This window comes from Gavialis gangeticus, unplaced genomic scaffold (assembly GCF_001723915.1).
Source record: "Gavialis gangeticus isolate Ggan-Ray unplaced genomic scaffold, GavGan_comp1, whole genome shotgun sequence".
Taxonomy (NCBI): Eukaryota; Metazoa; Chordata; order Crocodylia; family Gavialidae; genus Gavialis; species Gavialis gangeticus.
Genome location: NW_017729031.1, coordinates 9,947,708 through 9,974,257, shown reverse-complemented (window position 1 = coordinate 9,974,257; position 26,550 = coordinate 9,947,708). Strand labels below are relative to the sequence as shown.

Below are 26,550 nucleotides of genomic sequence, written 5' to 3'. Positions count from 1 at the left end.
CCCCCCCCCCCCAAGCAGCACCTGAGCCCCGGCCACCACCTGTAGGAAGTGGTGGTTGCTGTAGTCAGAATTGAGCATGAAGCCTGACTCCCCTCCCCACGTGGCTGGCATAGCTGGAGCAGAGAGAGGATTTGGGCTCGGGGCTCCCCACCCTGCTGCTTCCCCCCAGGACTTCCACAGCTCAGCAGTTGGGACCCAGTGCAGGAGGGTGGGGAGGCTTGGTGCCATTGCCAGCAGCCCCAAACTGACTGCACTGCAGGGGGTGGAGGAGGAATAGCAGGGTGGAGAGCCCTGAGCCTGCAGTGGGCAGCTTGCAGCTGCCCCAGCCTGTGCACAAATCTGGAGGGTACATGCCCCCCATGTCTCCCTCCCTGGGCACATGTAACCCCATTTTTAATCATTGCAACCCCAAGTTTCAGAACCACTGTCCTAAGCCACACACAACTGGTCAGAGCCTGGCCATGCCTCTTTCCCTCTGCAGAGCTGGGCCATGCCCCCTCCTCCTCACTTCTGGATCAAGGCCTGGCCACAACCTGCCTTCACCCTGCCCCCACCCCTCCCCCTACAGGACTGAGTTTGAGTTGGGCTATGGCCCCTTCCCACAGGTCTAGCTCCTTTCTCTTGCAGGGCTGCACTGGGGCTGACTTGCCTCCTTTCCCCCCCCCATGCCCCTCTGCATGGCTGGATGGTGCCTGTGGCACTAGCACTGGCCCTGGATCAGGACCATCAGGATCCAGTGGCTCCACCCCGCAGAAGGATCGGGCACTGCCTATTTGACAGATGATGGGGGGTGTTTTTTGCTTTGTTTGTTTTTTTCGGGATAGTCGTTGTAGCCCTTTGGTGGTTTTTTTTTTTGGTGGGTTTTATTTATTGACAAGAAACTTACTGGCAGTTGGCAACCATGGTTCAGACCCACTGAGTTACCACCATCAGAAAAATCAAGGGAAGAAAGAGTCCATCCCTGGTTACTTTAATTTTTTCAAGAGTGCACCTCTAAGAAATTCTTTTCAATCTGCAGAGTAAAGTCTGTTTTTCCTCAGATATCTTGTACACCAGACAAAAAATGTGGCACAGTTTGGTTGTTAAGTGTACTCTTAAAGTATCTATTAACTATGCTCAGTTCAGAAAGACAGGTTGGGTATATGGTGTTATTTAGTGTTTCCACAAAAGGAGGTTTCAGAAATTTCCATTTTCAGGTAACTAAGAAAGGTGTAATTTTTTTCTTTCAGTATAACAGTATACTCCCTCAGATAGGTGGATAGTTTAAAGACAGAAAGATCATGCTGCTTTATAAAGGCAGTCACTGTTTATCCGTTCATATATTCTTCGGCCTTTAAAAATTGGACATCTAGTCGTCATTTGATAATGCCTTCAGTAGAAAGATGTTCTTTGCTGTAGTAATGACATTACTATTAGGGAAGTATATACGCCATTTCTGCATCTGTTCACAAATATTTACGTAGGTTCCCTCTTCTTAGTTGATACTGCTGTGAAACTTTGGTGTCATGGAGTGAGCTTCATTATGAATAAGAAAAGATAAACATATCAGTGTCTTACGTGAAAATTTTAAAATGATGAGATCCACAGATTAAACGTGCAAAGAATGCTATTGATTTGGGGAAAAACCTAGATTTAAGTAGTAGGCATTCGAAACTTGTTCATTAAAATGTCCTTGATTTAATTTTCCTTACTGATCTAGAGTGCTTAGAAGCAGTGCTCAGTTGCACTGCATCTCCAGGCAGTGATGTATATGGACACAGTACACTTATCGTACATACATAGTGCTTTCCAAACTGGAAATGCTATAGCTGCCTTAATGTAGTTCTGTGGACATACACTAAGTTCTGCTTAGAAATCGTTCTTCATCCTTGAAGACGTTCTTGGTACTAGAGTGACAAATAGCATCAGAACCATGGCCTTCTGAAAGGGCATTTCTGTTTCAAGGAGGTAAGAAACAAGGTATGAGTTATTTCAAAGGCTTTGGGCATTTGTGCTGTAACTGAAATCCAGTTTTCTTGGTTACTTCCATAGTATGAGGAAAGGGCAAAGACTTTAAGTTAGTTTAGCATGCAAGGCATATTCATCAGCCTCACTGTAGCCATCAGGCATCTTACACCAAATATTACTGTATTTTCTCACATACTGCACACCCTCAAATAAGACCTGCGCCTTACGTAACAAAGGTAAAGAATACTGTCCGACTTCTGGGGCTAAAGGCAGGTTACCACTGGAATTAAGGAGAAAGCCAGATATTCCTAGGGAAGTTTGTGTTCTACTTCTTAGCCCAGTTTATTTATTGAGAAAGTTGCGGAGGGGGGAAGAAAACCAGCTTTCTCCATCTTTACCAACGACATTGTCCTTTTATGTTGGCCCAGATTACTATTGCAGCTGACAAACAGGATATAGACACCATTGTGGGAAGGCAGAATGAAGAGGAAAAGATTTTCCCAGAGTCACAGCCACACATAGGGTCAGAGCCTAAAGCTCGGTTTACTCACCCTCCCTTTCTTGCTTAGGCAGAAATACCGTTCTAACCCTTTTACATCTCTCCCAGCTGAACTCAGTCATGGTTGATCAGTCAAAAGCTGAAAGCATAGCTGTTGTTGAAGACTGGACTGCATAGGTGGATTTATGATATTGAAAGGAAGTGAAAATAGTCTGCAGGACAGTGAAAAAGAGGGATCAAGAGATCCTAACAGTGCTGTCTGTTTAGATCTTCTTGATCTTTCTGTTTCACAGCCCTGCAGACTGTTGCCAAAGAAATAACTTAATTACTGGCACTTCAAGACTATTAAAAAGGAGATTGAGTCATTAACACCTGTGGAATGGAGACCAATTAGCAGAAGTCAGGTAGACAAGTAATGAGTCAGGAAGTTAACTGACTCCTCCAGCACTGGCTGAAAAGAAATACTACTACTATTTTAAACTTCAGGTGGAGCAGTGGGATGCAACTGCACCAAGGTCTCTGCTTCCCATCTGCCCCTGCCTTTGCCCCTGGTCCCACCCTTCCCTTCATGCAGTTCCTGGATGGAAGAGCACAAAAAGAAGCAGGTGCCATCCTAAAGCATCTCCATTCTATCCTGGGCAGAAATTCAGCTTTCCTGCTTAAAATATGAACCCTAATTTTGGAAGGCTAACTTTTGGGGGAAAGTGGGTGTGGTATGCAGCAACTTCAGCACAGGAGGACTCTGCCTGCACCATGCTGCATCCTCTTTGGAGATCTATCTGGAGTTTGTAGCCTGTGCTCCATGCTGTGGCCAGGATCCATGTCTCTGCAAGCAGGGAAAGTAAGGCAGGCACTTCTAAGGCTTAAGGGGGGCAGTTCTGTCTAGGAATTCCTGGGGTGTGCAGGACCAGGCCCCTCAAACACCAGGGACCCCTGCCCAAGGAAGGCTGGAGAACCTGGGCAGCTTCATGTTGCCTGAGCAATTCCATCATAAGCAAACAGATGTAGGCCACAGTAAAGTGGTGAGCATTTGTGGCTCGAGCTAAACAGAAAGTAAGGGCATCTTTTTGCTTTCATTTTGTGCCGCCGTCAATTTTTTTGCCTGCAGAGATGTAAAGTTTGTTTCCACAATCAGTGGCATACAGATGTGTAAACTTCAGAGGAAAGGTCTATCCAATGAAGGCAAAGAATACTATACAACTTCTGTGGCTATAGACAAGTTACTACTGGAATTGAGGAGAAAGCCAGATATTCCTAGGGAAGTTTGTGTTCTACCTCTTAGCCCAGTCTAGAACCTCGTCAGAAACCGTGGATTTATTGAGAGAGCTGCGGGGAAAGAAAACCAGCTTTCTCCATCTTTGCCAATGGTATTATTCTTTTATGTTGGCCTGGATTGCTATTGTATCTTATCTGACAAACAGTATCTTAGACACCATTTTTTAAGGTTATCCTACACCAGTGGTTCTCAGCCTTCTTAAACTCAAGGCACTCTATAATTTTCCAGAATTAAATGGAATTCTATCTAAAAAACTAATGTAAGCCCAGTATGACTGTTACAAATAAATGTAGCAGTTACATTATTAATAAGTTCTTAATTGTATTATATTATAACACACAATATAATGGTTACCCATTCAGGCTGTTGGCAGGGAGTATTCCTAGGCTCTGCCTGGCCTTGGGCCTGTGTTCTCTCAGTGCAATATTTAGACCCCCTGCACATGGTTCCAGGTCACTGTTGGAGTCTGGGAACAGGCAGGCCAATTTATGCCCATACTTATTCCAGGGTGATTCCCCTCTGAACTCCAGCTCCAGTGCTGTAATGTACAGCGTCTGTGCATGTTCGGCCAGCAGACGTGAGGTGCCAGTCTGCGTACTTGGTGTGTTAGAGGTGTACTCATGGAATTGGAGGGGTGGGCACACACGGTAATTCTCTAACCCAGGGGTTTTCAACTTTTTTAATAAGCCCCCAGCAGTCGAGCGTGGAGTTGGAGGGTGCATGTAGGGCGGAAACAGTGTGGGTGGTTGGTGTTGCTGGCGGCTGCCATGGGCGAGTTCTTGCTAGAGCAAGAATTTCTTTGGGGCATCTAGAACAGGGGCTTGCAATGTATGGTTCACAGGCCAGATCCAGTGTGTGGAACCTTTGAATCTGGCCTGCAGAGCCCTGGCTTTGGTAGCATCCTATAGTGGAGGACTCTTTGTACTGCACCATAGCTGGATGACAGGGATTTGGGCAATGGGAAAGCAGTCCACGTGCTCGGCGTGCCATAGCTGGGAGGCAGTGACTATAGCATGGGAGGATTCTGCCTGCACCATGCTGCATCCAGGTGGTGGGGAGAAGTAGTGAATGCAGCTCAGTCCTAGAGGCAACCTACCTTGGACCTGAACAGGGACATCCCAGCCTCCCTCCAGAAACCTTTGCCAACCTGTGATCTAGAGCCTTCTACAACTTTTGTCAACATCTGTGGTTGTGAGGTTGGCTTCTTGGCTCTAGAGTCTGGAGGTCCCAGGGGAGAGTCGGACAACATTTTCTATTTATAGGTTTCATTTTGTTTAGTGCAAAGAAAGATTAATCCCTTCATACTTTCACAAGATTTGTGTGTCAGTCTGCTTCTTTTGCATCCCCCCCCCACAAAAAAAAACCAAACCAACCCCAAACAAACAAAACTTAAATACCTCTCAGACTCTAGACATAGAACCAAGCACTTTATTTCATTAGATATTGCAATACTTCTTGCACAGTAATTCCAGGAGAGAGACCCTCTGCAACTTCCAAGTATGTCTTATCCTGTATTAACAAGTAAACATGATTGATTGATTGATTGTGACTCATGATTGAACTTCGCTTCCAGAACTGCTCACTTTTGTAAACCATTCCCTTCAAATAATTTAAACTTTTCAGGTGAAGTATCAGACTTTGTTACAAAGTACTGTACAGTCAGATGTTTTAGCTGAATTATTCTTCCTACACCTCTAACGGACTCTGGGTTTTATTGTAATATTTCTGTTTGAGTATGTTCATGTTGTAATAATGTTGCATGTCTCCGTTTCTGTGATTAGCCTATGAGTGGGGAATGAAGAGTGAATGGACCTCCTGCTAAATCACAGAGCTACTTGTGTGTGGGGTGGAGGGCTAGGGAAGAGGAGATGGATTTCAGCATAAACAGAGACTTGAATTGACAGACACATCAACAAAGGTGGGATTGGAGGTGCCACCCAGGATGGAAATGAACATGACAGCAGATGAAAGAGTGAAGAGTACAGGCTGTCTGCTCTGAAAGGATAGTCTGATGATGAGACTGACCAGCTGAGTAGCTTTGGGGGTTGTGTCTGGGCAGACAGGAAGGAGAACAGCTATCTTTGGGGTGCTCAGTGCTGCGCATGCTAGTTTGGGGACAGAGAGACTGCTTAACTCTTTTGAGAGGGCAGAGAACCTCTGGCTGGGCGGCCTTTGGTTTGCCCCAACGAATGCCCTTATTGAAGGGGAACTATCTGTTTTGCTGCTTAGATCTTTAGGGGACATTTCTCCCGAACACGAGGAAGAATTGCTCACTCAAGAGTGGAACTGGAAGGTTGAGGCCGGGCCCCGGAAAACCGAAGCGTGTCGAAGGACTTCCATCCAGGATTTCAGGGAGAGTTGGGGCTTCCCTCCTTCCCTCCCTCTACCCCCTGCCAACTCCATGAGCTCAAGAAGGCATTGCTGGTATCATAGATTTCAGGCAAAGGCATGGAGGTTCCAGACAGGCACCCACTGTTGTGGGGCAGAAGGGTGGGGGGATCCATGACAGTAGTTACTTCCTTTTCTATCTGTCTTAGCAGTTTCTCCATCCTTATTCAGGTAACTGTCCTATGAGACACTGCTGCAACTAAACATTATGGGTGTCTATACACATGCTGTGGGTAGGGGAAGGAGCATTTTAATTGGAGCGATGCTGCAGCATCATGTGTATTCAGTGTCCCACGTTTCAAAATGGCCATGGGAGTACTTTAACTATAGCTCATTCAAGTTTTAGTTAAAGCGTCCCCACCTCCCTTTTGAAATGTGGGGCCCTAAACACTCATGACATTGAGGCATACAGGAGCGTTTTAGTTGGATTAATTGAGTCTACTAATTAATTGATTCTGCTCCAACGAGTTCTAATTAGAATGTGTCAGAGCATGTGTATAGGCACCCTATGTTCTCTCTAAGCAGTAGAAGAGTTTCTGCTATAATACAGATAGAAATGTTTCTACCTTGGAACTTAGCATTGTTACTGTTGAGAAACTAAATGGCAGAGAGGGCTTTTTTTGGCTTTTAAACCTTTATTTTACGCACGCACGCACGCACGCACGCACACACACACACTTTCATACTCTCTGCAGAAGTGTTTGCCTCTTCCCCCAAGAGGCAGAGCACAAAAAACTTGTCAGTAATAAAACGTCCATATTAGTAGAGATCAAAACCTTTTTGGTAACACAATGCCTTTCATGGGAGTACACATTGAGGACTATCTCGGTCCATTTTCCACTTTGCAAAGTGTTCCCTTGATGGCCTAGCACAATGCAAAGCAGTCTGCGTTTTGTTGCAAGATGAAGTGTCCAAATTCAAAATGAGGCTAATGCCCAGAGCAGGAAACAGAAAGTCTGTAGGGCATTTAGAGCCAACCCCTGTAAGCCAGTTTCTGCAGCTCTTCAGGGTTGCTATCTTGACTTGCCCTAGCAGGAGACTGGCTAGGCAGATAATGCTTCCCTGAGCTACTCAGTGCAGGAGAGAGAAAATGTGTGCAGTCTTGAAGTCCCAGTTCAGCATGCCAAAGAGGGCGCTGGGGGCAGCAAAGAGTGATCACACCTGGGAGCACTCCAAGAAGGCATGGAAGATTGTCTTCTCCACCTTGTTATTGTTGCCAACTCTACTGGGTCTCAGTTATGGACACGTGTCAGTGGCCAGAGCCCCCTGCAGCAGCCACCACTGAAAGTCAAGAGAGAGAATAGAAGAAAGACGGTGGTATCAAGTTGAATTTATAGTTGGTCTTAACTTCCTTTGATTAATATAAACAAATTGTCTTTATATTGTATCACAAGTGTAAAGAAATGAAATAAAAACAACCTTAAGAATAGGGTAAAATAAACTAATTATGCGACTTCAGAATTCCTAAAACTACTATTATTTAACTACACTGATTCAACTTGTCCTTCAGCCATTAACATTTTTGGCTTCTGTTAGGCAGTAAGAAACATGTTCAAAACTTTTTTCTTTTATTTGCTAACAAATATTCTCTAGCCTTTCTCCCAGTCTTGAGAAGCTTTCCATGTCCTGCAGCCTATATAATTAACTGTAACAGAAGGTTTTAATTTTATCGGTTGTTTTGTTTCATCTGGAAGAGTCAACTTGAAGTTTAAAAAAACTTAAAGAAACTGTGAAAAACTGTTCATGCAACTTTGATTTTCAGTGTTTCAGCTCTCAGAATCTTGTGTTTTAATTGTAATTTATTTTTAATCACAAATAGGTGCCATACTAGGAAGATCAGAAACACAAGAGTGCATCTTCTACAATGCTAATTGGGAGAGAGATAAAACAAATCGTAGTGGTATTGAACCTTGTTATGGTGATAAAGATAAAAGACGACACTGTTTTGCTACATGGAAAAATATTTCTGGATCAATTGAAATTGTGAAACAAGGTTGTTGGCTCGATGATATCAACTGTTATGACCGGTAAGTGAATTATTTTTCTATAAATTTAAATTATTTATAATTTTTGCTATGTTGAATATTAATGATAACTAAAAGCTTACCAAAATTCCCCAATGACAGAAATGTTATGAGACAACTGAAAGGATTTTAATCCATAGTTTGAGCCCGAAGATTTTATTTTGTTTGTTTAGAGTTAGAGATCTAAATTAATATTAAAGGCATCAAAATACTTTTAGTTTTATTTTGAGAGAGGTTGAGTACTGTAACTCTGACCTGGGTGACCACCTTTTAAGTTCCCATATTCAGACTTTTTATTTTTCAGTTACTGGTTGGGACCCAGGCTAAATGCCTTTGTATACAAAGAAACACATGATAGGCAGTCAAGTCATAAATTGTTCTCATTGTCTTAATAACTGGATAGTATAGGCTAGATAATTGAAGAAAAGAAAAGGAAGAAAAGAATTTATTATTCTTTACTAAAGCATACTTCTGAAAAATCAAACTCCCAAGATAATACTATCTTCATATTTTTGAATATTCAACTTTTCTTCTAGAAGAAGAAATGCTATTCACTATGATTATCTCTTCTCCTAAGGAAATGTTCCCTGCATTTTTTTTTTTGTAGGACACATTTATTTTAAGATTTTCAAACAGTACTGCTGACAGAGAAGTTGTACAATTCTTCTGATTTTCGTTCTTCAGAGAAATACCAACACATTTATAATATGGCTTTTCTCAACAACACTAAAGTATTGCTGTACTGAAAGGAAAAGGATTTTTTTAAAGAACCTTTAACTACTAATTTTGTCTAGAAATTGTTTTATAGCCACGGTGGAGGCAGCTAGGTTATGTTCTTTCCTAAGCTATAGCTTAGATAGAGGAGTGGAGATATTTAAAACAGATTTAAACATTTAGAGTGGGATTTTCAACTCTGCTGCTATTGAAATCCAGTGAGAACATAGTCTACAAAATGGATCATTTAGGCAACTCTAAGCACTAATGGGAAACTAATGACAGGATTTTCAAGAAATGTGAGAAAATATTTGGAAGGCAAGGAGGTCAGGAGAACAGGTGGGAGCAATGAGAAAAGGTTGAAAATGAAGAACCAAGATTTATTTACACAGAAACTTATATCAGTTCTGTTAAATTGGTGGAAAGTGTGTGGTCTTATTTGGTGTAAAGTTTAATTTTGGTTGTAGTTGAACTGAATTATTTCTGATGTGTTTCAAGAAATATGTAGAAGCAAAAGAGAATACCAGTTTTGGAACATGAAATGCCCAACATTTATTGAATGAAAAATAAGATAGGCAAGCTTAAAAATATTAGAAAACTTCATGCTTCTGTTCTTCAATAACTGTAACTTATGGAAATGCATTGATCATTGTTTGGCGTCCTTTTATAAACAAGTTTGTTCATAAGTATGATATTTTGCCAGGGCTGTCTGCTATATATAATTTAATATGTGAAGTTGTATAGCCATGTGCTAAATTTAGGGTTTGTGGTAAAACAAAGTATAATTAATGGCAGAGGTATAAGCATATTGATGTGTGAATGCATTATGGAAGTAACAGTAAATTGCATTTGTTATAATAGGTTCAAAAACTGTCCTTTACTGTGAAGACAAATATAACATTTTAAAAGGCTTCAACTTTTATAAAAGAGGTAATCCTCATCTCTTTCTGCAAGAAGTTCAGACTGTTCTTTTACTCCAGCGGGTCAAATGTATAGCCTGTGGGCTGGACCTAGCTCATGGAGTCTGTTAATCTGGTTTACCGGGATACCAGCATACCACCAAAAGTTGTGGGGAGTAGCTTGCTGAAGAATCTGGGGCTTTTGGGCCCTGGTAGACATGGAGATCAGCAGACAGAAGTGCGAGTGCAGATTGATTTCAGCCCTGGTTGCCTTCCAGCTGCTTTGCTTCTTACCACTGCTTTGGCTCTTATCTCCTTGGCTGTTGGCCCCATTTTTGCCCCATGCTGGAGTTGCCACGTAAGTTGTGCTGGAGCTAGAGCTACAGCAGTGGCACAGGGTATGCGGCAGCAGCAGCTCCATCTCTGGCACTGGCCATGTAGCAGGAATTCGGTGTGCCTCGGTTTGGAGCCGGAGCTGCTCCTGTTGTGTCCCCTGGGGCTGGAACCACCCAGTGACCTGGGTTGGATCCAGCCTGTAAGGAGCCCACCATGCAGATCCGGCCCAGGACACCATGCAAGTTTGACATCCTTGCTTTTATACTTCTGCCTCTTTTAGTAGAGACATCTTCTCTTGCCTTGCCTTGCCTCTCCTAAAACTATTTCAGAAGGTTTTTGTGACTTCTCTTCACCAATTAATAGTATTCTGTTTAGTGAGCTATAGTTGTTAGTAGAATAAGCCCTAACTTTGGACATTGGCCCTAACTATTTGATTTCATATAATTTTTCTACACTGTCTCCTGTAAAGAATGTTCCCATTCTCTACAGAATTGTGCTGAGATTTTAGTGGGTGAACTCAAGTAATTTTTGCTAAAAAATGTGTTTATTATGTCGCATTTAAATTTGGGTTCATGGCTCATTAACAAAATGTTCAAGATGTTTTAGAAATTTCTTGGGCCTCTAGTCTCAATCTTAAAAAGGGAAAAATGCTTGCATCTTCTATTAGAAAAGTTAATCCGTGTTATTTTGCTGTAAAAGGAAATGTATCTGTATTGAACTATGGTTTCTCTTGAGCAGAGATTTATCTCCGGATGTCATGCCATTCTGGATTACTGTCTTACATTTGCTAAAGTGCACTTTCAAGTTTAAAATTTTTATTCTTGCTCTTGTTAAAAACAAAAGTCAGTTTAAAATTAATAAAATCTACTTTCTGGTGATCTCTTACAGGAATGATTGTATAGAAAAGAAAGACAGTCCTGAAGTGTTTTTCTGTTGCTGTGAAGGCAACATGTGTAATGAACGTTTTTTCTATTTTCCAGAAATGGAGGTCACACAACGTAAGTTTGATATTTTAAAGAAACTGTTCTGCAGAGTTTTTAAAACTATCATTTTTTTTATGTTTTAAGAGGGGAGACTTTTCTAAAATGTTCACTAAGTCAGCGTTTCTCAAACCATGGGTCGTGACCCAAAAGTGAGTTGCAAGAATATATGAAAGGGTTGCAACACACCCACCCCCCGCCCCACACACTAGTGGACTGTGGGCAGCAGGTCAGAAGTGAGAGGCAGTGGGTCGGGACTAACGATCAATGTTTGCAAATGGGCCCTGGTACAAAAAAGGTTGAGAACCACTGCTCTAGACAACTTCTGTAAATAGGAAAGTTACTCTACTAGAATAGCAGTTGTATTTTAGTTCAAATTAATTATGAAAACAGCCAATTTGATATTCAGCTTAAATGAAAAGTCTGTGTTTCAGAACAGAGCCATTTAAAATTATATAAGCACTCTAAACTATTAAAAGGCATTTACCTATGTCATCCTGTTTAGCAAAGATGTCATCAAGAAGGCTAAATAGAAATAATTAGATTTTTTGTTTTTGAAAATATAAGCCAAATCATGGAATTATAGGGCATCTATACATATGCTTGGGAGGTGGGGAGAGGTGGGAGGGCAGGCACTTTAATTAGCGTGGCTCTGAGAGCTGCTTCAATTAAAGCGTCCACAGCATCATGTGTATTCAGCATCCCATGCTTCAAAATGGCAGTGGGGGCGTTAACTGAAGCTTGTCAAATGGACTTTAGTTAAAGTGCCCCTGCCACCGTTTTGAATTGTGGGGATACTGAATACATGTGATGTGGAGGCTGTTGGAGCACACTAATTAGCATGCTTCAGCAGACTTGATTAATTGAGTCTGCTCTATGTGTTAATTGGCAGGTATTGGAGCAGAGGTGTATCAGGTTTATAGGTGGAAAGTTAGTGTGGGAAGGGATGTCAAGACTAGTCCAACCTCTTGCTTAAAGCAGGACCATCCCCTAACTATATCATCCCGGGCAAGGCTTTGTCTAGCTTGGACTCAGAAATCTCCAAGGACAGAGATTCCACAGCCTCTCTGGGTAACCTGTTCCAGTGCTTTACTACCTTCCTAGTGAGGGAGGTTGTCCTAATATACAACCTAAACTTCCCTTGCTGCAACTTGAGACTGTTGCTCCTTGTTCTGTCATTTGCCACCACTGAGAATAGTCTAGCTCCGTCCTCTTTGGAACCACCTTTCAGATAGTTGAAGGCTGCTGTTAAATCCCCTTCAGTCTTCTCTGCTCCAGACTAAGCCCAGTTCCCTTAGCCTCTTCTCAGAAGCCATGTGCCTCAGCTCCCTAACCATTTTCATTGCCCTGTGCTAGACTCTCCAGTTTGTCCACATCCTTTCTGTAGTGGGGGGCCCAAAACTGGACACAGTAATCCAGATGTGGCCTCACCAGTGCCAAATAGAGGGAAAGAATCATTTCCCCCCCCCCATCTGCTGGCAGTGCTTCTGCTAATGCAGCCCTGTATATCATTAGCTTTTTTTGCAACAAAGGCACACTGTTGGCTTATGTTCAACTTATTCTCCACTGTAACCCCTAGGTCCTTTTCTGCAGAGCTGCTGCTTAGCCAGTCAGTCCCCAGCCTGTACCGGTGCAGAGGATTGTTCCATCCTACATGCAGCTGTCCTTATTTTCCTTGCTGAACCTCATGAAATTTCTTCTGGTCCAGTCCTCCAATTTGTTCTCTGAACCCTACCCTCTAGTTTATCTACTGCCCCCCCCCCCACCTCACTTAAAGTCATCTGCAAACTTGCTGAGGGTGCACTCTATCCCATCTTTCAGGTTGTTGATGAAGATATTGAACAAAACTGGCCCCAGGACTGGGCACTCCACTTCGTACCGGCTGCCAACTAGACATCAAGCCATTGATTACTCCCCTCTGAGCCAGACAATCCAGCCACTTTTCTATTCACCTTACAGTCCATTCATCCAGCCCATATTTCCTTATCTTGCTTGTGCTGTTGTTGTGGGAGACTGTATCAGGAGCCTTGCTAAAGTCAAGGTATATTATGTCCACAGAGCAAGTCATCTAGTCATAGAAGGCAATCAGATTGGTCAGGTATGACTTGCTCTTGGTGAATCCATGCTGACTGTTCCTAATCACCACCTTCTCCTCTAAGTGCTTAGAAATAGATTCTTTGAGGACCTGCTCCATGACTTTTCCAGGGACTGAGGTGAGGCTGACTGGTCTGTAGTTCCATAGATCATCCTCCTTTCCTTCCTTAAAAATGGGCACTATAGTTGCCCATTTCCAATTGTCGAGGACCTCTCCCGATCATCAAGACTTTGCAGAACCCCTGGCCATTTTCTTTGAAATCACAGTGGCCAACTCTCTCGGTACCCTCAGGTGCATTGTGTCCAGTCCTATGGACTTGTACACGTCCAGCTTTTCTAAATAGTCCCTAACCTGTTCTTTCACCACTGTTAGCTGTTTACCTCCTCCCCAAACTGTGCTGCCAGGTGCAGTAGTTTGGGAGCTGACCTTACTTGTGAAGGCTGAGGTGAAAAAGGCATTGAGTATTTCAGTCTTTTTTGCATCATCTGTGACTAGGTTGCGTCCCCCATTTAGTAAGGGACCCACACTTTCCATGATCTTCCTCTTGTTGCTGACATACTTATAGAAACCCTTCTTGTTACTGCTAACATCCTTTGCTAGCTACAGTTCCAGTTGTGCTTTGGTTTGCCTGATTTCATCACTGCATGCCCAACCAATACTCGAAGTTTCTACTTCTGGGCAAACTCCATAGTGATCTCCCCCTTGCTTGGGACTCTAGTTAGACAAGGGGCTTAATTATTGGTTAAACTCCTGAGTTTTAGCTGCTTGCACTAAAAGTATGTAGTTTAACTACTTGTAATTACAGAAAGCCTTACTTTAAAGGCTTGTCTTCAAAGAGGAGGGTGGCAAACTGATCAGGAAACTGCTTGCAAATGGCCTGTTTGGTGTCCCTTTTAGCTTGGTCCCAGGTTGCTCCTGGAGTCTCCTTTTATACTCTACTGGGCCTGGCTCTGCCTCTTCATTAAGGCAGACACAGGCAGCAATCACCACATCAGTCATGCAGGTAGCAGCACTCCCAGTTGCTCAGAGCACATGGCCAGGCACACAGCCCACCAAACAAACACGCAGCAAGCCAAAGGCACAGGCAGCTTTGGCTGACTTACCTTGCCAGAGCAGGATCTGGTGCTTGGTGCCTGGCTTCTCCTTCTCTTCCTTCTGTTGCTCCCAGTGAACTGCTTGCAAACTGGCCTGTTTGCTGTCCCTGTCCACTTGCTCCTTGATCGCTTGGAGAGTCTCCTTTTTATATCCTTAAATAAAAAATCTTATCTTGAATGTAAGGACCTACAGTAGTAAGGTATGAATGAATAACTAAGACAAAGCACCCATATGTGCATTGTGTATGGATGATAGCTCTTGTTCAATAGTGAGGTTAATTTTAAGTTAAGTGCACAGATGGTCCCTTACAGCTATATTTCATAGTAGGTTTTTTCCCTTTTTAAAATGAATTGACACAATATAAGCTGAAAAGAAGAAAAAAGTTTCATGGGAAACTTCCATTTGTTAAATTGGTTTTAGTCTGAATCAGATCAAAACCAAAAACTTGGAAATTCCCTGAAAGCCAGAATTCCAAGAAAAACAAGACATTTCCCAAATGATTTCCTTCCTCTGAAGCTTCAACTCTTCAACAAAAATAATGTTTTTGTCAGTTTTACCCCTGCTATTAGCAAAGGATGTCATAGGAGTCATGCTGTAGCTGTGGTGGTTGAGAAATTGTGCTAGAGGCAAGGATTTGTTAGGGTGATATCTTTTACTGGACCGACTATGTAGTTGGTATAAAGTTAGATAAGCTTTTGAATGTGAGAAATTCTTTGTCAGGTCTAGTAAAAGATCATTTACACCTAGCACTTGTGGGCCTTGCACAGTTCGGGCTTTCTGGATGCTCCACTGTGCTGATTGCCTATGAGCCTGATGACTGAGGCCATCCCTAGTGTTTCAAGCTCCAGCCACCGTTCTTAGGAATTGCAGGCTTCCTACTGCTAAACAGGGAGTGAAGCCAAAGTGAGAAGGACTTGTAACTGAACAGCTGTTAAACTCTTGCTAAACTGTCTTTCTCTAGGACCCAGGACCCTTGGCTCTGGGGCAGTCTCATCAGGAAGATTAAGGCTGAGACCCCCACAACTTGAAGGTTTTCCAGCTTTAAGTTAGACCTGCTCAGTGGATTTGGCTAGGGATCTTGGAGGTTTCAGGCTTCAGTGCTCAGAGCCAGGCCTCAGGAATTTAGGCAGGTTTCATGGGACCCTGCCTTGGATTCTGCAAAAATTTGTTAACCTAGAAATGTTTGAAATGAAATTTTTCAGGCTTAAAGGAACAGGCTTTTCCATTGCAAGTTTGTTTCAACAGAGCTTTTAACTAGCCCCACTTTTTACAGAAAGTGCCTCACAGTATATTTTCCAAAGGTTCAACTTTTCACTGTGTGAATTCATTTTTCAGTAATTAGTAATAGAATAGCAGTCTTAAAGATTATTTTAGGAATCATTTGAATATCGGATGGTGGATTAATCCACTATCACAAAAGCGACAAAGGGATTTTGAAGCACACATCTTTTCAGGAAAACTTATGCTCTTAAAATCCTTCTGTGCTTTTGAAAATCTCTTCTATATCTGGTTATTAAAGTATGTTATATTTAACTGAATTCTGCCACTCAGTTTTGCTAGTTGAAATTGACTCTCTGAGTTTTACTTTTTAAATTCTCTTAATTCTGTTTAAGTCTTGGATGGTCTTTTTCTGCTTTGTTAAAGTCTCCATCGTAAAAGATTAATTGTAACTATTTTTTTCTTCAGCCACTTCCAATCCTGTTACACCTAAGCCACCTTTGTTCAATACCTTGCTTTACTCATTGGTGCCTATAATGGGAATTGCAGTGATCGTACTCTTTTCATTTTGGATGTATAGGCATCACAAACTAGCATATCCTCCAGTACTTGTACCAACCCAAGTAAGTGGTTATATTATTTTGAATAATTAATTTTAAAACAATGTAGCAAGAAAGGGAGAGAAAGGAAGGTTGTATATTAAGTCATGTGGCCAAAGGCTGTGTTTGACTTTCTTTTTATAAAGGTGTGGATGTTTTGTTTTTTTTGTTAACACTTATTCAGATAAAGGGATATGCTTCAGGCAAGTACTGGTGATTGTAGGCCCTCAAAATAAACTCCTTCAAAATAATAAATATGTGGTCAGGATTCAGATAATCTTTTAGTATTTTTTTACAAAGTTTCTGTGTTTGCTTTAAATAAAGTTGCAAGATAAATAATTTGGGTAAAACTTAAATCTGTTGTAAATAGTAGAGGCTTAATATGGGACAATAATGGGAAAATAAATACAGTAACTGTTATTAATGGGACTGAGCAGGTGCTTACCAGTCTGAAAAAGTTATAAAGATTTGGGCCTGTATAATTACACATAGCTTAAAATTAAAATGAAGGAAATGTGCTAGTGCAGGCTTATTTAATGTTTTAGCACAGGATAAAACATTGGTCACTAGCAGAAACAGGTTTTTTTTAAAATTTGGGAATAAGTATAGCCAGCAATTTTTATAAAGAAGCAAAATTTTCCAATTGAAGCACAGTCATTGTGTTGTGTTTTGTTAGTTTGAGTTGTTTAGGACTGTGATTGTTCTTCCTCTCTCTTCTCTTGTGTTTTTGGTTAAACCTTTGTCTCAAATTAATCCACATCCAAAGTGTGTGAGGATCATGATTTTGGACTGTAAATTACTTTGGAGCAAAGCTGTCTCTTTTTTCTAAACTATGTGTGTGTATAGCTCAGGGGTGGGCAATTTATTTTGGGCAGAGGGCTGCTTACCCAGTTTTAGCAGGCTGTCGAGGGTCACATGGGTAGCCCCACCCCTCAACAGGTGCCCCGCCCCAAGGTCACCATCTTGGGACCAGTGTCCTAGGGCCAGAACCAGTAGGGCCCAAAGCGGGGCACAGGCTGGCAGGGGTCTGTGGAGCCGGGCTATGCTGCACCAGCAGGGAGAACAGAGAGCTGGCCCGGCTCCATAGAGCCCCTGCGACCTGGGACCCCGCGCTCCTGCCACCCTGCTCTGGGCCCTGCCAACACTGGCCCCAGGACACGGTGTAGGCCCCATGTTCCCATTGGACCCCAGCCACTTGCTGCCAGTGCCCCCCAGCTCTGTGGTTCAGGCAGGGGGCAGCGCACAGCCCTAACCCCCTGCTCACCGGCAGGGAAGAAGCTGGTGCTGAGCACGGAGAAAAGTGTCCCCTCACCTGCCCCATGGCCAGCACTCCCTGCTGCAGCCGCTCACAGTCCACGCTGGGCTGTCTGGAGCAGGCACAGGCAGATGCACGTGGGCTGCAAGTGGCTACAGTGTGGGGCGTCAGCCACAGGGCGAGCAAGGGGCCACTTTTCCCGTGCTCAGTACTAGCTTGTAACCTAGCCCTGCTGTCAGCCTGGGCTCTGTGGCTGCTGTCTCTGCGGGCAACCCCGACAGGCGAGCCCGGAGCCACGCAGGGCCCAGGCTGGCAGTGGGGCCAGGTTACAAGGTGGTACTGAGTGCGGGAGGGGAAAAGCGGCTCCTCGCCTGCCCCATGGCCGGCGCTCCCTGCTGCAGCTGTTCACAGCCTGCACGGGGCTGTCCGGAGCAGGCACAGACAGCCCCACACAGGCTGTGAGTGGCTGCCACATGGGGCAGGCAAGGGGCCACTTTTCCCCACTGTGCTCAGCTTTTCCCAGGGTCACTTTTTCCCTGGGCTCCTTCCCTGCCTGGGGAACTCCCTTGCCCTTCCCTCCCCCTACCCCTGCCTTTCACCTTACCTGTGGTTCCAGCATGGGGCAGCCATGTGGGCCCAGGCCAGAAGCCCCTGCTGGGGCTTCTGGCTGAGGGGGCGGGGCCGAGCAGGCCCTGCTGTTGTGGGAGCCCGCCAGGCTTCCCCTGGGTCCTACTGCTTTTGGTTCCTGTCGTTTTTGACAGGAACCAAAGACAGAACCATATTAATTTTCTAAATTTTTTAGGGGTCCCACAGGCCGGATGCTGCCCACCCCGGTATAGCTGCTAGCCTGACATGACCTTAATTTCCGATTGGCCCTATAGAGGGCACTAACATTAATAAAAGGTTTTAATTTTTTGTCCTCTGTTGCATATGAAGGGGACAGTTGATATTGGATGTCCATTGAGCATTATAATATGATGGTCCATGCCTCAAGGAAGTTGGTAATCTAAATAGAGAAGGTAGATAAAGTCTAGTAATAGAAATAGAGGGAGGTGAAGTGACTTGCTAAAGGTCACATAGTAGTTCCCCCTATACTAACATTAATAATTTATCACATTTTAAATGCTCTATTTGCTTTCTAGGAACCAATAAAAAGAATTTATACCCCATCTTCAACTATACTTCTATTATTGTTTACTTCTGTCTAATTCTACTGATACCAGTACGGGGGGCGGGTTCCATGTACAGAAATAGCCTGTTTTTGTTACGTTACTAATAAAATGGGGGAAAAACAGTACTTGCTAAATGGAAAAGGCTTTATTTAGAAGGGGAAAGAAAAGACCATTGCAAACAACTTTTGGCGGGGGAGAAAAGCTGGGGGTGTAACCTACTGCTACTTTTGACTCAATCCTGCAATTACATCTGTTCTGAAAAATCTTAGTGTCCTCAGGGTCCGGGCGGGGGTCTACATAAGCTTAAAGAAGTTTGTTTTAGCTGTAATAAAAACATAATGTATGTTTGTTCATGTTGTTATAACATCTGTTCTTAGTATGTATGATGCCTAGCTACTTTATGGAAAAATTTGACAAAGGTCCTTAACGAAATTCTTAGAAGAATGAAGTAAATATTTTATGCAGGTCAGAATTAAATTTTCCTCTTTGATCTGTAGCAGCTTAATAAAGAATATATGCTGGATATTGTCTACGATGACAGAGACAAGAGTCAATGCCTATAAACAATGAGAAACTAGTAACTAGAGTTCTGTTCTCTTATTTAGAGTGTAAACTCTTTGTTGCATGGGTTGTCTTTTTGTACCAAACTGGACATGCCCTAAATTTGTAATAAGGAGGGCAATAACTAACTATTTTTCTTAGATCCTTTTGACTGCAAAATCTCATGAAGAGAGTATTGTGAGTATTCTGGAATTGGATGGCAGGGTCAGTATTTCTTCTCACTTCGGTTTTGGCAAGAATTATTGGTAGATTTGGAGCTATGCAAAGTTAGGGAAGAGGGGAAGGGCACGGAGGCTGGTCAAAATTAATACACTTATCATAAAAGGTAAAAAATATATACAATCATGGAACTTTAAAACAAGGCTGTGATTTACGTTGGCTTGGAAGAAAACTATTTACTTATCTAGAGAGACTGGTAAAAATTGGAAGGTCAAGTATGTTATGTGGCAGATGTAGGCCTAAAACAAAGGGAACCTTAAGCAGTTGGCTTTTCAGAGGCAGCAGAAGTCTGAAGCAGTATGTTGTAACTTAGTTTATATTTTCCCCTTTACCATAGCTCTCTGCCAGAAATAAAGTTATGGTGTGGCTGCTTTTAATGGAGGTTTTAGGATGTAGCAAAAAATAAATTTTGAAAAGAATAAATGGGAGTTGAGAGAAATAAATAATTTTGAAGCAAGAAGGTGGGAAAACAAGACTAAGGTATTTGCTAAGATACAGTGTAGAGAACTTGACAGGGAAGGAGAAGTTTTATGAGAGTTTGAAGGTGGCAAAAGAAACAAACTTAAAAAGCAGACTAGGAGGAGATACCCATGATTAGTTTTAAGAAAAAGTTGTGAAATGGAGAGAAGAAAACCATGTATTTAAAAAATAAAAAAAATTTGTGTAATGATGTTTTATAACCAACTCTTGTGTCTGTGCATAATTGGCATGGCTTTGGCAGCCCACCCTTATTTTTCGTCCTCCCTAGTAGGCCTGACTTAGTTCGCTGACGTTTTCATTATGTGTAGTTGTGTGTGTGGGACTAGATGTAAAGCTCAATGGGTGATGTTACCTTTACATTTCCAAAGTATGTATAAATTGCAGAGATATGGAAATATAAGCAAACAGTCTTGTTTGATATGGTTGTTTGTTTATGGAAATCAGTTGAAATGCTTTCTGGTTTCTTGATTTTGGTTTTATTAATTTATTTCCTTTTGTATGAATGTGTTCCAATTTGAAATTTGAAGAGGGAATGAAGAGTGATATATCTGCTGTAAAACTCTTTGCCTGTGTTTGAGCTGGTAACTCCTAGAATTACTTTTATGTGGAACTAATATGTAACTTAATCTTTCTCCAATGTAAATTGGAGAAATACCAAAATACAAACTATAATGTTATTGTTTGCTTTTGTTCTATTATTTTTATGCCTTAACTTTTAACTTGTCCATATTTCAAACAATAGCATCTTCGCATCTTAACTCTCTGATTTACTCAAGTCTGTGCCTTTTCATTCTTGAGCATAGATTTTGTTTAATTCTTGTGAAGAAAGCAATAGTTTCGAAAGGGTTGGTGTACTGTTTTTACTTCTGGCTGTGCTATTATGTAGTTCATTATTATATTGACTGCAAACACTTGCTCAAAATCAGAGAAATGTTATTGCTGTTTTGAGTTTTAATATCAGTTGATTTTTTTTTTTTTTAATTCATTAAAATGTGGTAGGTGTCTTTAGTCCTGGTGAAAATAACCAGGTTATGGCTTTGGAGAATGAAGTTCTTGATCTATAGGGTAAGGTGTAGCAAAGGCAACAGCAGTTAAGCTGTTCTCACGCTACCCAACTAATTCCTGTGTTCTTGGGGGAAATCACCTCAGTGGATAATAATGTAGTTCAGTGAAAAGGTTTGATCTCCTTTATTCAGCGTTTGTAGCTTCTTCCGTTAAGGATGTTCAGTAATGAAGATTGTGGCTGTGGCACTTTCGCAGCCCTGCAGTGGATCCAAATATAATCCGTTTTATGGTTTATTCTTTGTACTAATTCATACAGGTAGCTATAGCTATAGTCCTTTCCTACCTTAAGTACAGAAGGAGAAAAGCACTTGAAATGTTTGTTGTTATGCCCAGAATGTGAATCTCCATCTTAAAGCAATGTGTTTATTGCGTCAGTTCAAGATAGTATCTTCTTAAGAAGTTAAAGGTATTTTATCTTAAAATGTATTCCATTTCAGAAAATGGATTAAGGGGTGAAAAATATCCGGTCAGATCACTGCATATAGATGCAGTATTGTATTGACAAGTGGGATCAGGTAGAAGGATTTCTGAGTGTATAGCAAGAGAAGTAGTTGAAGAGTTAAGGCCAGCAGGACGTGTGGAATGTTGGTGGTGCTGCAGTCGGATTAAATCAGTTTATATTAAATACTAGTATAACAGTCAAATAATAACAGATGACACGAACTCTTAAGCTGGGATAACTTCCTCCAGTCTGGTGGAATGTTACCACTAGAATTGGGTCAAATGCTACGGGTGAAGGTTGCACTGTTAGGTTTCACCTGTCCATGTCTATCCTGGGAAGCTTGTTTGCTAAAGTCCAGATCTCAGTTACCTCTTCCCCTAGCCAAGCAGCAAGGTAGTCATAACAGCCAACTGTGTGAGCTACCCTTTTATAGCTCCCTGCCTGTTGATTCCTAATTCTGGTGTAACTCACGTATTGATGTAAGTTACAATGCGGTATGCTTTCATTTTTATATTTCTTTAAATTGTGATACTTTGAGTATTGAATTAGCTTAATTCAGTGGGATTCAGACTAGGTTTCTTTTTAATTTTATGGACAGGCCAAAGTGAGGTCCTTTGAGAAGAAGGGTTTAAGATGGGAGTGGGCAAATACTTCAGGCTGAGGGCTGCTTAATGAGGTTTCGTGAGCTTTTGAGGATAGCCCTGCACCTAGACAGTTGCCTCATCCCCCTGGTCGCCATCTTGGGACTCAAAGTCCCACCCCTGACCTTTACCACAGGAAGTCCCTCCCCTTGCTCTCCTGGAAACGCTCCTTTTGGGAGGGGAGGTTGCCATGTTAGAACCAGAAAAAAACTAAATCATACACTAATCAAAACTAATCATACACCTGGACCTGTGTGACAGGGCAGGAAAAGTAACCAGTACATGGGACTTCCCTTCTGTGCTGTGCAAGTGCGGGGGCTGCATGTGCGCAGCAGGGAGTGCTGGCAATAGAGACAGGCTGGTGCGGGCTTTATCCCTTGTCCCCATGTGCAGCACTGGCTGGAGCTGTGCGCTGCCAGGCATAAGCACCCTTGCCTGCTGCTGCTGCTCCTGCTGCCACTGCCTGGTGGGGCTGTGCACCAGGGGAGGAGTATGGGATGTTCCCCTCACACCCACACTGCCCACCTGAGCTCCACATTGCCACCACCCCCTGGGAATGAGCTCCATGCTGCAGCCCCACCCTCCACGCTCCTGCCCAGCTGCAGCTCTGCTTCCCTACCTCCTGCCTGTAGCAACCAGGATGGTGGGGGAGCTAAGCAATTCCCTGGCAGCTGCAGCAGCAGCTCCGCTCAGAAGCTGCATGTTGGCCCAGCAGGGCCCTTCCGCCCAGGAGGGTGGCAGTGAGGAGCAGTAGGGTATGTTGGGGGCATGTGTATATGGGGGTGCTTTGCTCTCACCCTCACAGACAGAAGGGCTGGGCAGAGTACAGTTGGGTGCCCGCAAGCCGAATTCCAAGAAGACCACGAATGTGCTTGCATGTTGTTTAGCTGGCTCTAGACAATAGTTTTAGTCTCTCATTTTCATGTAAATTGGATCTAAACATACAAGTTTTAAAACTGGTAAAACATTTACGGCTGTTAACTAGTGTGTTTAGCTTACCTCCAGGGAGCTTATTGAAGCTTGTGTTCTGAAGTTTATGCTGAGCTACAGATAGTCTTCCCTTAGAGTTTCTAATTTTATCATACCTGTTAGACTGATACTGCTGTTAATGTCTACTACAGAATCTTTATTTTTGGCTTAGATGGGATGATGGGCACTATGGTATGTGTTTGTGTTTGATTCAGATAATTACAGTAATTTAATGGTGCAGTCCTTTTAAAGTGGCTTGCAGAGGGATCCTTTGCTGCTGCTGCTCTTGTTTCAAGTTTTTGCAGGCTGGTGGCTTTGACGGTGAATGTTCTGCATACTTTAAAAACGTGACTGTTCTAATTAGCTGATGAGGTAGGGTATGCAAAAATTACTGTCCTAGCATTACTTCTCTTTCTGCCGACCAAGCAAACATTTGCCATTCCTTATTCTTTATCAGAATTGCAATCGTCCTTCACTAGTCAGTGATAACACCTTTTATACTCCTCGTATAATACCTCTTGTGAAGTCCAGCTCTGAACATAACATCACCTGTGCTAAGTTCCTTTTTGGAAAATAAAATAATTCTCGCATGTGTATTCCAATTAGCTGTGCATTTCAGTTGTCTAATTAATCATACATATTCAAATGGTTAGCCTGTTTGTTTAGTTTTTAGGTTGAACTCACTTTCTTTTGCATTGCCAAAGTTAATTGCCAACATTACACAAGTTGAAATTGACAGAGAAAAGCATAATCATGTATGAAATACCAGGTTAAGGACTTGTGTTGGACAGAAGTCGTGTTTCAAGAAACCCAACAACAAATTGGGACCAAAAAAGGAACCACTGCAGTGCATTAACTCATGATCATAATTCATTTACTTTTAAACATAAAAAATTGTATTTGTAGAGGGTTTTTTTGTAATGGGCTATAAAAGTTCAGACTATGACTATGCAGAGTCTAAATTTGGGAACAGCCACATTTTTAACTTTCTGGTTATAATAAATGGTTATTTTTCATTTGTCTCATTCGGACAGTGTTCAATATGTTTGTAGCTCATACAAGTCATAGGGGAGGGAAATATTTGTATATTTGGTGTGTGCGTGTGTGTTCACCATGCTACTCTGTCTTTACATTTAAGAGCTGTACTTTTTCGGAGCTGGGTTGAAGCTGCAGCATTACAGTGTGTATGTGGTACTGCAGTTGCCTGATGCTTATGCAAATAATCTGACCCAGACTCAGAAAGAAAAGGATAGAATGATAGCCCCCAGTCTTTATCTAATCAGGATTTCAAGTTGGTGATTTGTACTCAGTTTTTTATCCCTAGTTTAAGAAACTATGTATGTGGTGTTTATTGGGGATACCCTATTTCCTTTAAGCTTTTTTTCAGATTGAAATTTTCCCAAAATCCCATTTTTTTATTATTATTTTTTTTTTTTTACTAGGAAAGCCTATAGATATTGTCAGACAAGTTTCTTTAGGTAAATGTGATATCTTTTATTAGATCAACTAAGTATTTACAGTCTGTTCCCCAATTTTTGATTCTGGAAAATGTTCACAGACCCTCTTGAATTAGGGACTAAAAAGCCAATGCACCTCATACTTTCTGGGTAATGAAACATGGCTTTATAACATTAACAACAAAAAGATTCTTAAATATTTCCAACGTATCTGTTTAACTGTTGTGGTAGTTAATGTTTATTTTGAGACCTCTTGTATTAGGAGAAGTATGACTAAACATGTTGGGTGGGTGGTATGCATTTCTGTTTTCATAGCACTGCCAGTTCAGTAATTGTTTTCACATCACTTGTTTAGTTTTATGAATTGAATATTTCTAGCACCTAGAATGGCTGTCATTTTAGTCACAGGCTTGGAAGAACTTTTCTTCATTCTGAAACCTGTCTAATGGAGAGCATAGCTTGTGCAAATCTGTTTTCAGTATTGAAAGTATCCAGGGATGCACCATGGTTTAAATTGAAACAGGTCACCATCTCTGCCACAGAGGTCATGGAAAGATTTTTATTATAAGGAAATTCTCCTTTTAATATCTTCAGCTTTTTCACAATGTTTGGTTTTGGGAAAAAAAAAAATTTTTTTATTTGTTCAAAGGACAAATTGTATTTTCTGGTACATGCTACCAAACTCTTCTATAAGATCTTGGGGTGCGTTAGAGAAGCTACTTGTTGGCCTTGTCCTTTTCTATTTTCTCCCCTTCAGCTAGCCAAAGAATCCAGTGGGAGATCAGTTGCAGTCTGGTCCTTCTTTCTATTCCTACTGTAATATTCATAAAGCCGACTCCAACTAATCCAGCCTCCAAGAAATACTTTGTCTAGTTTATTATTAATTATTTAGATACTGCTCAGCATGTGCTATGCAGTTTCCTAGCACACAGGAAGAGTGTCTTTAGCCCTGAAGTATGTATAATCTAAGAAAATAAAAACAGGGTAGAAGATAGGGATAGTTGCCATGAAGTGATGTCTGAGTACCACAGTGTCTGAATTCTTTTCTGTTGCACTGGTTATCTGATTAAATGATGATACAGTCCAGATAAAATGAATAAGGGGCAAAACTGCAGTATTTTTTCAGAAAGTGCAGTAAAACATAACAAATATACTTATAACCATATTAATTTGACTATAGAAGTTAAGTGATACTAATATGCATTTGATCAAGGAAAGAAAAATATGGTCAAGTGGTCCATTCTGATTTGAATGTCTGAACTCTAGTAATTGTGTTCTGATTTTAATTTTTTACAAAATTTTTCACTAAAAGTACATAAACTATAATTAAGTATTAATATTGACTTTTTGAAAAAGGCTCAAGTGTGACTGTTTTATGTCCATCAATTACTACATTGGTAGGATTACTTACTTATGACTGCACCTGTAACACATGAACGATCAAATTATTAAATCTAATACTATAGCTCTAGCATGATAAACTATATTATAATCTTTTGTAGTTACGCTTGTGCATTAAACATTGTTTCATAGGTTACTAATAAAAGTATAGCCTTTTAATTTTAGATGCAACACTGCCACCTTGTGGACTGTTGTGAATATGGCAAAAAATCAGTTGCATTCTGCATGTTAATTAGTCTCTTCACAGAGAATAAACTTTTCAAATTGAGAAATACTAAATAGATTAAAAAATTAATCAGACAAGAAAATATGTTAGAAGACAGTTGTAAAAATGTAGTATAAGTAAAATATTACATGGACTGTCTTACATTCCATGTATACTTAGTCTTCAGTGCCATTTCTATTAAATATGTATTTTATGTTTTTTAAATAGGAACGGCACTGAATGCTGAATGTACACAGAACATAGGATAGTCCATGTACTATTTTATTTATACTACACTTTTACAACTTTGTCATTTAAAAAGCAATTAAAAAACCCCTCCTCCTTTAGTCTTACAAATGATCTATTCTTTTTTTTCCAGTTATAATAGTCTGTATTGTACCTGTATTTATTTCTTCTTTTACTAACACTACATTATCAGAGGTAGATTTTTATATTTAAGTAATTTATTAATGTAAGAAATATATTATATTCCCATGAATATACTTTGTAACTAGCTGAAACTATTCTTTCATGTGTCACTTTTCTTGCAAGCTGCTTTTTCACCTCATTCTTAATATAAATAGTAATTTCCTTTGCCTGTGTTTTTTCCCCA

The 26,550-nt window shown here is 41.4% G+C and overlaps 1 protein-coding gene across 1 annotated transcript in view; it reads left to right on the top strand.

Annotated features, from left to right (window-relative positions):
• Positions 1-26,550, top strand: part of ACVR2A (activin A receptor type 2A) — a 90,970-nt gene that overhangs the window by 40,920 nt on the left and 23,500 nt on the right. The window contains exons 2-4 of the mRNA XM_019522449.1: positions 7,930-8,137; positions 10,972-11,081; positions 15,940-16,094. Coding sequence (XP_019377994.1) covers positions 7,930-8,137; positions 10,972-11,081; positions 15,940-16,094 — 473 coding nt within the window. The remainder of the gene's footprint in view (positions 1-7,929; positions 8,138-10,971; positions 11,082-15,939; positions 16,095-26,550) is intronic.